At 39.8% G+C, this 13909-nt stretch overlaps 1 protein-coding gene across 3 annotated transcripts in view; it reads right to left on the bottom strand.

Annotated features, from left to right (window-relative positions):
- Nucleotides 1-1796: 1796 nt before the first annotated feature.
- SLC16A10 (solute carrier family 16 member 10) overlaps nucleotides 1797-13909 on the bottom strand; it is a 139780-nt gene continuing 127667 nt past the window's right edge. For all 3 annotated transcript variants that reach the window (XM_063812639.1, XM_001156832.7, XM_016956166.4), the window contains 2 exons: nucleotides 5790-6018; nucleotides 1797-2816 (listed from right to left, as the gene is read on the bottom strand). In XM_063812639.1, the coding sequence (XP_063668709.1) occupies nucleotides 2584-2816; nucleotides 5790-6018 (462 nt within the window). In that variant the 3' untranslated portion in view covers nucleotides 1797-2583. The remainder of the gene's footprint in view (nucleotides 2817-5789; nucleotides 6019-13909) is intronic.

Here is a 13909-nt window from a genome sequence, read left to right as displayed (position 1 = left end):
AGCAGTAACACTTCATTCAGAAATTAGAAAGGATTTAGTTTGACTAGATTAAAGCAGAAATTTTTATATTAGTATTTTTCATTTTCTTTGTGCATTTTAAACTTTTAGAACTTTTCCCACAAAAAACGTAGTACTAAATATGCATTTATGGAATTTAGCATCTTATGTTTATACTTTTTCTTCTTAATTTTATATTATTATAGCAGAGTATTCTCCATATGAGTCTATTACAATAGAACTTTTTCAGTGTTATAGATCCAGTTTGATTCATTCCATTAAACTGAAAACTACATATGTGAAGTTTAATATACAAACATATATGCTGAGATCTAAGTTATATATACTTGTCACTGCTGTTTTAATATGGAAACTAACCAAGCAATTTCTTTTAGTTTCAGATGATCACTTTTTTCCTAAAATCAGCCAAATTTTGAAAAGAAAAACACTGTAGAGGTCTTTACAGAGTAAAGTTTTCATTTTTGAATTACTTTCTGTAAAATTGGGGAGAAGGTGTTTTGAGGGGAGTCTGTGCTAAAACTTAAAAAAAAATTTAACATTTATTTTTTGTTTTTGATTTTCTTTTACAGACAGGGTTCTGCTCAGTTGAACAGGCTAGAGTACAGTGGCATAGCTCACTGCAGCCTCCATCTCTTAGGCTCAAGCAATCCTTCCACTACCTCAGCCTCTGAGTAGCTGGGGCTACAGGTGGGCACCATCATGCCTGGCTAATTTTTAAATTTTTTGTAGACACAGGGTCTCATTATGTTACCCAAGCTGGTCTTGAACTTCTGGGCTCAAGTGATCCCCCTGCCTTGGACTACCAAAGTGCTAGGATTACAGGCATGAGCCACTACGCTTGGCCTAATTTTTTTTTTATTTTTAGTAGAGACAGGATCTTGCTATGTTGCCCAGGCTGGTCTCAAACTCCTGGGCTCAAGCAATCTTCCCTCCTCAGCCTCCCAAAGTGCTGGGATTATAGGCACAAGCCACCTTACCCAGCCAAAATTCACATTTATAATAGTGGGTTTGATGATTGGTCTTAGTAGTATGTTTTGTTGAACTTCTCAAAAATGAGAAAGTAACGTTTTATATAACTGGACATGAGTGAATGAAATCATTTTCTAAAAGCTTATAATAAGAACATGAAAAGGTAGTATGGTCAAAATGTAGATTTTTTTTCCTGCAAAAGAACCATCCACAGGCAAATTATCTAAGTCCCCTGAATATGAAATATGACACTATTAGAAGTGGTAAGGTGCAACTGCATGTATGACAAAGTAAGTTGCTGAATGTCTTCACAATCAAAAGCACTAACTTTTAAAGGCCTCAAGTACTAAAGCATAATTTTAGGGATAGAGGAAAGTGTTCTTGTTTTTGTAAATGAGTATGGGTCACGGCATGACTTTGGTTTTATTTTGGGTCCTCAAACTGAGAGCTTTCTTATGATAATCTGTATATAAATAGCAAAAAATGGGAATGTTCATAGGATAAATAATATGAGTGCAAATTTTTGCCAGAAAGTTCTGGAAATGTAGGACTTGGTTCTTTTTATAAGTGCTTTTAACCTTTTCAGAATCATTAATTTCATAAACCAATTTAAGCAATTATTTCTATCAGCTACAGATATTTTCTTCACAAATATAAAGGGTTTTGCTCCCCTCCCCATCCTCCAGCCTCCACCAATTTGTGCCTGTAACTGCCACTTGATAACTGCTCAGTAAGACTTTGTTTAAATATCAGGTTCTAGTGCTAACAAATCCAGAAGTCAGAAAAATTCTAAGTTACAATCGCCAGAATATCTTTCATGCATTCTATTTTACTTTATTGTTACAGTTTAAACAAATTCAGAAACGTGGGGTGTTTCTGGCTACTTGAGTAAAACACACTGCAAACGCAAAGGGAACAATGCTGTAAACTTAAATGATTTCTGAACAGCTCAGGATCCTCCTGGAGAGGATCCTTTTCATCTCACATATTGATTCTGAACACTTTGTTAGCACCTGCTCCCAGAAGGTCCCTTGACACTGGAGCAAGTCAGAATATCTTAATATCATAGCTTATTTAACAGCAGGAAAGCAACTTTAACATAGACTTGAGGTTTAGGTAGATCTGGTATTATCTAGAACCCAGGCTTAAATTTTGCAAAAAGTTTCCAAAGAGCATAAGAAAGTAAAACAGAGGTACCAGAACTGAAGACATCATTAACAAACAAAATATTTCCACTCCTAACCAAACTGCAACCCTTTCAGTATAGCCTGAGGTATTTTTAAACATTTGTACAAGCTAAAGATCATTCACAGTTTCCAAAGCTGCTTTTTACTGAGATAGCTTCAAATTTTCACAATATGTGACTTTCAGACATGTTTTCATATACCAGAGTCTCTGCCCTCAGACTCATGGAAACATCAGAGATATTTAGTAGCAGAAAATGGTTCTTCTAGTGATAAGGGTTCTATTTCCCAATTATTGTGCTATTTCTAGGATGTCATTAAAAAAATATGAAATTTGCAATTTGTATAAAAGGAAAGGAAACTTGCTTAAAATTCAAAAAGCAAGTCCAGTCTGGTGGAGGTATGTAAGATATTAAATAATAGAGTCAGATTCTTTCTTGAACATTCCAGATGAACTTGACAGCAGAGAGTTCTGGTTTTCCAACATTTTCTCCATCTTTTCTTTTCCAGTGGTTTTACTGATCTCTCTTTGCTTCTTACTATGGATCCATGGGATAAAACAAAGCACAGCACCTCCAATAAGGGGAGGGACTCCAGCGAGGTAGAATGCCACATCATAGGAGCCCAGTTTGTCACGAAGTAACCCTGAGAAGGGAAAAAGCTGTCACCAAGGGAGAACAAGTGTGGCTCTGTAGGGGGTCTAGATCAGCCACAGGACTGATTCAGACATCTCAGACATCAGACTTTTTTTTTTTTTAGGAAACAGATCTGAAATATAAACCTTTTTTGATAGGAAGAAAAAGATCTCATATCTTTAACGTTGTCATAAAGTACAGTCCTCTGGATTTTCATACCAAGACATTACTTGAAAAGATAGAAAGGTAGACTTTTTTTTTTTTTTTTTGAGACAGGGTCTCACTGTGTCACCCAGGCTGGAGTGCGGTGGCATAATCATGGCTCATGCAGGCCTTGACTTCCCAAGCTCAATTGATCCTCCCAGCTCAGCCTCTTGAGTAGCTGGGACTACAGGTGCATGCTACCATGCCTGGCTAATTTTTATATTTTTTGTAGAGATGGGGTTTTGTCACATTACCCAGGCTGGTCTCAAGCTCCTAGGCTAAAGCAATCCTCCCACCTCAGCCTCCCAAAATGCTGGGATTACAGGCATGAGCCACCATGCCCAGCTTTCAAACTACTCTTTGGTGTATTTGTTTTTTATGAAATAACATGAAAACTATTTAACATCATAATTCAAAATTAAGAAAAATTTTAAATTTAATAATTTGGATGAAAGTTAGGTTGTTAAATACATTTTGGAAATAGACTAAGGTTTATAAGTACCTGGAAGAAAATGTAAGTATATAAGAATTATTAATGGCATTCTATATTCGGGTTCTGCTTCTGAAAACTTTTATGGTACTCAACATTTCTAATTTCTCTAACAAATTCCAGGACTCATGGTTTTAAAAGTTATCTTAGTGTTTTTAAACTCTTATAACTTATACTATAAAACCTAAGTTATCTAAAATGTCCAGGGAATATACTGTACTAAATATCTATCTGACATTATTAAATAAATAGCTGACCATTTGTCCAATTAAGTACCAACACATAAAAATGTGTACATCCATTCTGCATATATAAAATAGACAATATCTGTAAATGCACAAGTTTTCTATCTTTGGAATCAGACCATTCCATACATAACTGAACTCTTCCTCCTTATGAACACTCATGATTATGTTCTGCTGTAATACTATGATGCTCTCAGAGCCTCCTGGTGAGCCAGCAGCTTTCTGCTGCCAGTTGCTGTGTGGTGGTGTTCTGCCTGCTTTAGAAGTTTCCTGTTACCTCCCTTATTCTTGCTCTGTTAACTGTCACTTCTGGTAGCAAAACTATTTACTACTAGAGTGCTGCTTATATAAAATCTGCTGTGGACTTAGAAACTATAAAACTAAGCTTGTAGGCTATAAAAAGAAGAGTGAATACTATATTACCTGCGGGAGAGAAGAAGGAATGGAGGGTTCTCCTATAAGGAGACCATGACCTTTTGAACTTAAACTGGATTTGGTCTGCTCAGTAGTAACTCTGCTTGCTTGATTCATGACTAGGAATACAGTTCAGGGTATGAGAATGAATTGAGCTAAACCTTCACTGAGCACCTCATGTGCCAAACACAGATGACAGTACACACATTTAAATTTTATCATATTTATATTGAATCTTCTAATACTAATTGACACAGGCACCCAAGTAATACTGAACATAGGACATCTTTATAATATCATTCAGAGAATTTCTAGAGGTGGAATTCACATGAAATAGAATTAACCATTTGAAAGTGAACAATTCAGTGGCATTTAGCACATACACAATGTTTTGCACCCACTGCTTCTATTTAGTTCCAAAATATTTTCATCATGCCAAAAGGACACTTCATTCCAATCAAGTAGTTACTTCCCAATCCCTTTCTCTCCAGCCCCTGGCAGTCACCAGTTTTCTATCTGTATGAATTTACCTATTTTGGATATTTCACATGAAATAAATCATACGATATATGACCTTTTATTTTGAGACAGGGTCTCACTCTGTCACCCAGGCTGGAGTGCAGTGGTGCTATCACGGCTCTGCAGCCTTGATCTCCCAGGCGCAATAGATCCTCTCACCTCCGCCTCTGGAGTAGGTGGGACTACACTAATATTAGTATGTGTCACCATGCCAGGCTAATTTTTTTTATTTTTAGTAGAGACAAGGTCTTGCTATGTTGCCCAAGCTAGTCTGGAACTCCTGAGCTCAAATGACTCTCCTGCCTTGGCCTCTCAAAGTGCTGGGATTACAGGTGTGAGCCACCATGCCCAGCCATGTCACCTTTTATGTTTGGCTTCTTTCACTTAGCATAATGTTCTTGAGGTCCATTCACCTGGTAGCATCAGTTCTGTACCTTACTCCTTTTTATGGCTGAATAATATTGCACTGTAGATATTCCACATTTTGCTTACCCAATTAGCTATTTACAGGCATTTGGGTTTTTTCTATTATGTTATTTTTCATCAACTACTCCTCAGGGAGATGTATGATCTCTTACCAAAAGCCGACATATTTAGAAATCTTTCAGAATCTTCAACTTTTTTTTTTTTTTTAAAGACAGGGTTTCGCCTAGGCTGGGATACAGTGGTATGATCACAGCTCACTGCAGCCTTGACCTCTGGGCTCAAGCAATCCCCCCACCTCAGCCTCCTGTGCATCTGGGACTGCAGATGCATGCCACCACGCCTGGCTAATTTTTTTATTTTTTATTTTTTGTAGAGATAGTGTCTCACTATGTTGTCCAGGCTGGTCTCAAGCTCCTGAGCTCAGGTGATCTTCCCGCCTCAGCCTCCCAAAGTGTTTTATACAGTGTTTTAGCTGCCAGTAAGGATAAGAGGGACTCTTCAGCAAATTCAACATACTGTTTAATAGCTAGTCTTATTAAAAATGTTACCAGTAAGGCACACATAAAAGCAAAAGACCAGTAATCAATAACCTGTAATATGTTTTACATATAAATGAGACTTAATTAAGACCTGAAGTAGAAAATACTATGAATTAATATAACTACTGGAGAATCATTATATTTACCTGCAATGGGTGGGCCAACAGTCATGGGTATAGACATGAATCCGAGCAGAAATCCAATTGCTTGGGAGACATCCTGGGCACCAACTAACTCAAAGGCTATGGGAGCCATAATGGAAATGAAGCATCCATCGAAGAGACCCATGATGAGGCACACAGCAATGAGGGCCCCAAAGATGCTACACAGAGGAATCATCATGGACATCAGACCAATGAAGAAAAAGGAGAGTACCTAGGATGGACACCACAAGGTCAGCTCCGCTCGCAGGAAGTGAATGTCACAATTACCATGCAACATGCTTAGGACTTCTAAGTCATTACTGGTTCCCCCTTTCCCCCCTGCCACTGCCTCATTCACTTTGATTTTACATACATAATCAACTCCTATAATCATCTCCTTCGAGTTCCCCTAGCATTTTCTCAATATTTCCATTAAGGGACAAGATTAAAAAAACTTGTTGTTTTTGAGCTGGAGTCTGTCTCTGTTGCCCAGGCTGGAGTGCAGTGGTGTGATCTCAGCTCATTACAACCTCTGCTTCCCAGGTTCAAGCAATTCTTCTGCCTAAGCCTCCTGAGTAGCTGGGACTACAGGCAAGCACCACAAAGTCCAGCTAATTTTTGTATTTTTAGCAGAGACGGGGCTTCCCCATGTTGGGCAGGCTGGTCTTGAACTCCTGACCTCAAGTGATCCGCCTGCCCGGCCTCCCAAAGTGCTGGGATTACAGGCATGAGCCACAGCGCCCGGCCGAAAATGACTTTTTATATATTTAATTTCCCTCCCAGCCTGCAAATCCCTTGAAGTCAGAATCTGTACCAAAAAAAAATTCATCTTTGGACTAGATATTATGAAGTTTAAGGATCCTGTATCTGGTCAGTGCTCAATCAGCTCAAATTCATTAAACACTTGATTTTTTTTTAACCTTTAAAACTATGTATACTTCACTGGCAGACATTATAGATAAATTTAAGCACCCCAGAGTTAAGGCTTATTATATTATTTTGAGCCATTGAACACTTTCAGTTCAGTGTTAGAGTAGTTAATAGAATTGAACACCTGATTTTGCCTACTATTTGGTAGGCACTGTGCTATGTGCTAGAGGTTTCAACAATGAATAAGATTTCGTTCCTACCCTTGGGTTATGGAAAGATGGACATTTAAATAAATAAGTGCAAGTGAAGTGTTTATATGCTGCCGTAGTTATATATTCAAAGTATGGTGGGTACAAAAAAGGAGGAAACAGTCAATTTAATAACTTTTTTAAGGCACAGAACCTGTTAAAACTGAACCATTCATGGCCGGGCACGGTGGCTCATGCCTGTAACCCCAGCACTTTGGGAGTCCGAGGTGGGCAGATCATGAGGTCGGGAGATCGAGACCATCCTGGCTAACACGGTGAAACCCCGTCTCTACTAAAAATACAAAAAAATTAGCCGGGCGTGGTGGCCGGCGCCTGTAATCCCAGCTACTCGGGAGGCTAAGGCAGGAGAATGGCGTGAATCCGGGGGGTGGAGCTTGCAGTGAGCCGAGATCATGCCGCTGCACTCCAGCCTGGGCGACAGAGCGAGACTCCGTCTCAAACAACAACAACAACAACAACAACAACAACAACAACAACAACAACAACAACAACTGAACAATTCACTAAGCAGAAAAAAGTTTTTAAAAGCATCAGGTTTTTTAAAAGTATGCATATAATAGCAACTATCATTTATTTAGTGTTTACCAAGTGCCAAGCATTGTTGTAAGCACTTTAGATTGATTATCTCACTGGTGATCCTCATAACAACTTTATGAGGTGGTTACTAATGTTATCTCCATTTTGCTGATGAAGATAGTGACGCTGGGAGAGATTAAGTAATGTGCCCAAAGCACAGAAGATGGAGCCATCCTGGAACCATGGCCCACGGGGGCAGCAGCAGGCTGTGAACAGAACTGTGCCTGGAGGGTGCCCTCCAATAGCAGTCAGGCTAGGGAGGAAGGAGAGACCAGATAAAGCAGCTGTATGCATCACTGTCCTCATCTGTTCTGTTTTTCCTAGGCCCTACTAGCACACCTACGGACCTACGGAAGCTGGAGGTTGGTAGTACACCTCGGGGCAGCCACTCACAATCTGAGGGCCTCTGAAGGTGCAGAGTGTGAGTTCTGGGTGGAATTCAGGAGTGTTGGTTTTCACAACTTTAACACAAGTGGTCCACTGACACCAAAATAGGAAACATGCTCTTGAAAAATGTTTCATATTGGGTTAGTTCTTTTTGACACCATCATATCATACAGTTCGGTACATTTTTTCTTCAATCACTAAACTATGGTCTTATGGTAAAATTATGATTCGTTTAGGAATACGAGTTGGCCGGCTGGGCGCGGTGGCTCACGCCTGTAATCCCAGCAGTTTAGGAGGCTGAAGAGGGCGGATCACGAGGTCAGGAGATCAAGATCATCCTGGCTAACACGGTGAAACCCCGTCTCTACTAAAAATACAAAAAAAAAAAAAAAAAAAAGTTAGCCGGGCGTGGTGGCGGGCGCCTGTAGTCCCAGTTACTCGGAGGCTGAGGCAGGAGAATGGCGTCAACCCAGGAGGCGGAGCTTGCAGTGAGCCGAGATCGCGCCACTGCACTCCAGCCTGGGCGACAGTGTGAGACTCCCTCTCAAAAAAAAAAGAAAAAAAAAAAAGAAAAGAAAAGAATACGAGTTGGGCATTTGAAAAATAAGCCTAGCACTTCACACTAGCATTTCAAAAGAACAAAATCTCCCCATTCTCCTGACTTTTGTTTGCCAGTTAAATATCCTTTTCTCCAATGCAACTTCCATGACAGCACAAGCATAATTTCTTAGTGGTGAGTAATTGTTGGGCCTACAGCCTGGCAGGTTGGAAAGAACTGGGGCTCAGAGGGACACTACTAGGTTCTAAGCTCTCTATGACCTTGAGCAAGTAAAAAGACTTCCTGATACTTCCCATTTATTGAGACAAAAAGAGATTTAAAGATAAATCAAAATGTAGAAAAGGGTTTGAAATTAACAAGTAGGTAAAGATTTAAGTAGTAATTTTTATTGAAAATCTAAGTAGATAAAACCCAATTTTTTATTTTTTATTTTTGAAACAGGTCTCACTTTGTTGCCCAGGCTGGAATGCAGTGGTGCAATCATAGCTCACTGCAGCCTCAACCTCCTGGGCTCAAAGTGATCCTCCCACTTTAGTCTCCCAAGTAGCTGGGACATGCCACTATGCCCGGCTAATTTTTTATTTTTTGTAGAGATGGGGTCTTACTATGTTGCCCAGGCCATTCTTGAACTCCCGGGCTCAAACAAACTACTTGCTTTGGCCTCCCAAAGTGCTGGGATTATAGGCGTGAGCCACTGCGTCCAACTCTAATATTCTTAACCATAGAAATATTTTTATTCTATGTACAAACATAAAAGGAGATAAACATGGAAAGTTACTTAAATCTTAGAAACATATCTATAATCACAAACTCCAGAGAATCTAGAATAAAACTTTAGGATGGTACGGGGCCAGATTCAAAGGATTTAATTGTTAAAACTATAGACCAAACATTCCCAACCATGCCACTGTAATTATACAAGGTTTTCAGGAATATATATTTTTTTCTTTTAATGTGCTTCATATTTTTTTTCTATTTTGGTCAGTACATATTTCTTTTTTTTTTTTTTTAACACCAGTACCACTTGCCAACAAATTTCTTTAAAGATAAGAAAACCAGCTCTGTGGAATTTTATACTTAGTTAATGTTGGAAGCCTAGTACAGTACTTGGCTTTGTTAACTTTTCAACTTTGTTAAGTGCTAATGTTGTTTTAGAACAATTTACATAACATGAGTCTTGGAGCTTGGCCTCTTCACGTTTTTGTTCTTTGGTCAGTTTTGTAAAAATTATTCAAGTAAAAGTTTCCAACTTATTGCTATATATTTTGAGCATAATATTTCTTTTTTTTTTTTTTTTTTTTTTTTGAGACGGAGTCTTGCTCTGTCGCCCAGGCTGGAGTGCAGTGGCGCAATCTCGACTCACTGCAAGATCTGCCTCCCAGGTTCACAACATTTTCCTGCCTCAGCCTCCCGAGTAGCTGGGACTATAGGCGCCCACTACCACGCCTGGCTAATTTTTTGTATTTTTAGTAGAGATGGGGCTTCACTGTGTTAGCCAGGATGGTCTTGATCTCCTGACCTCGTGATCTGCCTGCCTCGGCCTCCCAAAGTGCTGGGATTACAGGCATGAGCCACCGCGCCCAGCCTGAGCATATTATTTCTTAATACTTTCCCTGACTGCAAGTTGTCCTTTTCTCCATTCAAGCTATATTAAGTTATATTCTTATTAAAATTAGGCAATGATTTATGTAGTTATTTACATGTAAAATTTTTTCATTTTCCTTTAAGACTTGTGTTTATAGAAATTTACACCTCTATTCTTTAAGTACTTCTCAGAAAAATACTTTGCTTCTTCCACCTTATTTGTAGCTACTGTAGTGATGCTCTTTCCCAGCAGATGTTAATACCCAGAATCTGGCTAAATGTGGAGGTAAGTAGGTGAGGCTCATGAGAACGTACCTATTCCTTATATGCAGGGATGCCTGGGCCACAAGGAGCACATGCCGACGTTCGGCAAACTATACATATAGCAGGTTCAATGCTTCATCACTCCCCAGAATAAAGATTGATCCAGGCATCAAATACTGATCTGGTGATGCTGGGACTCAGTGTGAAAGATGAATAAACTTAGTATTACATACAATCTTTTAAAACTTGCTCTCAAACACAGCAGCTCTGGTTAGATTCGAATAAGGAATTCACAGGCTCCTTATTTTCTCCTAGGCTCTGGCACTGACACTTAATAAGCCAGTGACAGTTTAGATGTCTATATTGCTTTTGTTTTCTTTAAGGAAATATATCATAAATATATAATACTTGTTATAATAGTACAGGCTATAGAAGTATTAACCTTCTATGAGTTAGTGTATGCACATGAGAACAAAAGATTCCTTTTGCTCTTACTTTTCCCATTTCTATCTCAAGGAGAGCATTGCTGGAGAAATGTCAGTTTAGGTTTTGCTCAAGAATCTTAAGTGTAGCTCAAGAGGAAACAATGAGCTGCACCTGAATAAAAGAAGGCATCTTGGAGATAGACATGTAATTGACGTTCCTAAAGTTTAGCCAATATAAAGTCTCCAGACTTTCAGAACCTCTGGCTAGGCACCCAGGACAGAAAACAGTTGGCAACAGAGTTCTGCTGGCCCATCACAAACTAAAGGAAAATGTCAGGCCACACAGCAGGTGGCTGGATTCTTCTGAAGCACACAGAGGCCGATGTCACTTCGAAGTGCTTCACAGGGAGTCTGTCAACCTTCTCCATGGCACATGGTTACTCTCACTTCTGCCTGATGGAGAAACATGCATTTGATATGTTCACACCCAGTGCCACAGTCCAGATGAGACTGAGTACGGAGCCTCTGATCATTTACTTAGGCTGGGAAGTTGTTAAGTATTTGGATATACTACTTTGGAAATAGCTTACATTTGATAAAGTATATACCCTCATCCCAAGATATCTTTAGGCAAATGTAAAATGCTAAAATGGAAAATGGAGCAACACTGATCCAATTCATTCTACCTGAACTGGAAGAGGAAGCTTAGGCAGGCTGATGGATAGGAAAGTCATTAATATTTCTACATTACAAAAGTAACTCATGAATATATTTTTAAAAATTCAAACCTTAGAGAAATGTACACAGTAATATATGAAAGTCTTCCTACAACCTCTTCTCACTCTCAACCCACGCCCATTCACCTCCTCAGGAATCAACAACTAACAGTTCGGTTTGCATCCTTCCAGAGTGTTCCTGTGCACATGTGTGTGTTGTCTGGGTTGTCTGCTTTATGTGCATGGACATGATGTCCATGCTTCAATATGTCCATGTCACAGAGAAATATGACACAATGGAAAAGTGATCTAAATTCCAAGTTTTCAATTCTTTCATACACAGTTTTAACTTTCAAACCTTTGAAATATCCTCACCCTTCCAAAACACTTATATATTACATTAAAAACACAAATCTGTAGTAATTTAATGGTGACTAGAAACACAGGCCTATAAGATTAAGAAAATAGTAAAAAGATACCACGACACACGTAGCTTCTCCTGTCCCAATAAAGTATATATTCTGGGAACTTTTGCAAAGCTTTTCTTTAACCATTATTATTCTACGTAATGCACTTCAGTCATCTCTTCTGGCAGGAGCAGTAGACTTGACTCAGCATTTATTTTTTATTTTTATTTTTTTGAGACAAAGTCTTACTCTGCCACCCAGACTGGTATGCAGTGGCATGATCACAGCTCACTGCAGCCTCAACCTCCCCAGCTCAAGCAATCTTCCCATCTCAATCTCCCAAGTAGCTGGGACTACAGGTGTAGGCCACCATGTCCAGCTAACTTTTAAATTTTTTGTAGAGATGAGGTCTCACTATGTTGCCCAGGCTGGTCTTGCATTCCTGGGGTCAAGGAATCCTTCTGCCTTGGCCTCCCAAAGCGCTGGGATTATAGGCATAAGCTACTGCAACCAACCACTCAATATTTAGAATTATTAGATTGAAAACACCTGGGACCCAGGACCTTGATGGAAGTTTAAATTCAGAACTCTTAAGCAAAAATGTGAGATAAATTCCTAAATTCTTTGTTACCTATAAGCAAAGACTCTAATTCAGGATTAACTAGGGTCTCCTTTCTTGAGACCTATTCCAAATCAGGATCTGCTTTCAGTATTTAATAAGATATTAAAACATAACAGATGCAAGGATTTATTAATCATCCAGTCTGGGCTAGGCACTTTACATAACCTGCCACCAAGAATCCTCACCACAGCCCTCTGCTGATTCTCAAGTTGGTGGTAGAACTGGGGTGAACTGGCTTCTCACTCCAGAGCCTGTGCTCTTGGGCTCGGCAGCCTCCTAGACTAGGGATTACCATGATCTGAAACTAGACCATGCGGGAGGGCTATGAAGTGTGTCTGTGTCACCAGTGTTCTAGGCCTGGCTGCTACTCAGAACTGGCTTCCAGGGGACAAAGAGGGAAGAGTTGTCACAGCCCCAAGAAGTTGAAAGATGAAAGCAGGGAGCAGGTATGTCTGAGAAAACACACCACCAATGAATGGAAAGAAGGTAAGCCCAAGAGCATTCCAAGCCTTAAAGGATGGGCCAAAAGGCAGAGAGCCAGGGATGGAGAAAAAGGAAGGAACAAACAGGCAGAGCTGGAGTCAACTGCAGCAGAGAAGAGCCAAGAATCAAAAACCACACTGTGTGTTTGGGATGTTGGGGCAAGGAAGCCAGGAAAAAGGAGAGAGAGGAGGTAGTGAATAAGGGAATGAGTCCAGCATCCTGCATGGGTTAGGCCTGTGTTGCGTCCTGTGCCGCTGTGTTCACAAGGTGGAGTCCGTGGGTGGCTCCTCGCAACCACAGGACACACTGAAGGGCTTTCTTTCTCCTTCTCAGGCTTGTTTGAAATGCAGCTGTCACACCTGTGACTCAGCATGTACTACTGGGTGCCACAAACGATGCTCTACATTTGGATGCAAAAATTAGATAAGGCCTAACAGAAGCCAGACTGTGGCTAAACTTTCATCTAAAGTGAAATATTTGACCCCCAATACTAACTTTTAACTTACTGCTGTGTAACTGCAGACCAACATGGGACAAGTTAGGAAAGGCTATATTTTCTTTTGTAAATTACTAGAAACAGTCAGGTATTAAAATGTGCTCCAAAAATGTTGCAGATAATCTGTCTGCCCTATCTAGGGTAGGAGGACATTCAAAAATTGTTTTGGAATAAAATGCTGATATATAAAATACATCATGACTTTATCTATTACAGCACCATAGTCCATCATCCTCACCTGGACCCTGAATTGATCTCCTAACAGGTCTTCCTCCCCTCTTGCACTCTTGTTTCTCTCCCTGTAATCCATCCTCCAAACACAGAACAACCACAGTGACTTTAAAAACAAAATCAGACCTACGTCCTCCAACAAAGGTCCACTACTTTTTTTTTTTTTTTGAGACGGAGTCTCACTCTGTCACCCAGGCTGGAGTGCAGTGGTGCGATCTCGGCTCACTGCAACCT

Source organism: Pan troglodytes, chromosome 5 (genome assembly GCF_028858775.2).
Source record: "Pan troglodytes isolate AG18354 chromosome 5, NHGRI_mPanTro3-v2.0_pri, whole genome shotgun sequence".
Lineage (NCBI taxonomy): Eukaryota > Metazoa > Chordata > Mammalia > Primates > Hominidae > Pan > Pan troglodytes.
Note: the sequence above shows the minus strand (reverse complement) of the source record. Positions and strands in the feature narration are given on the sequence as shown.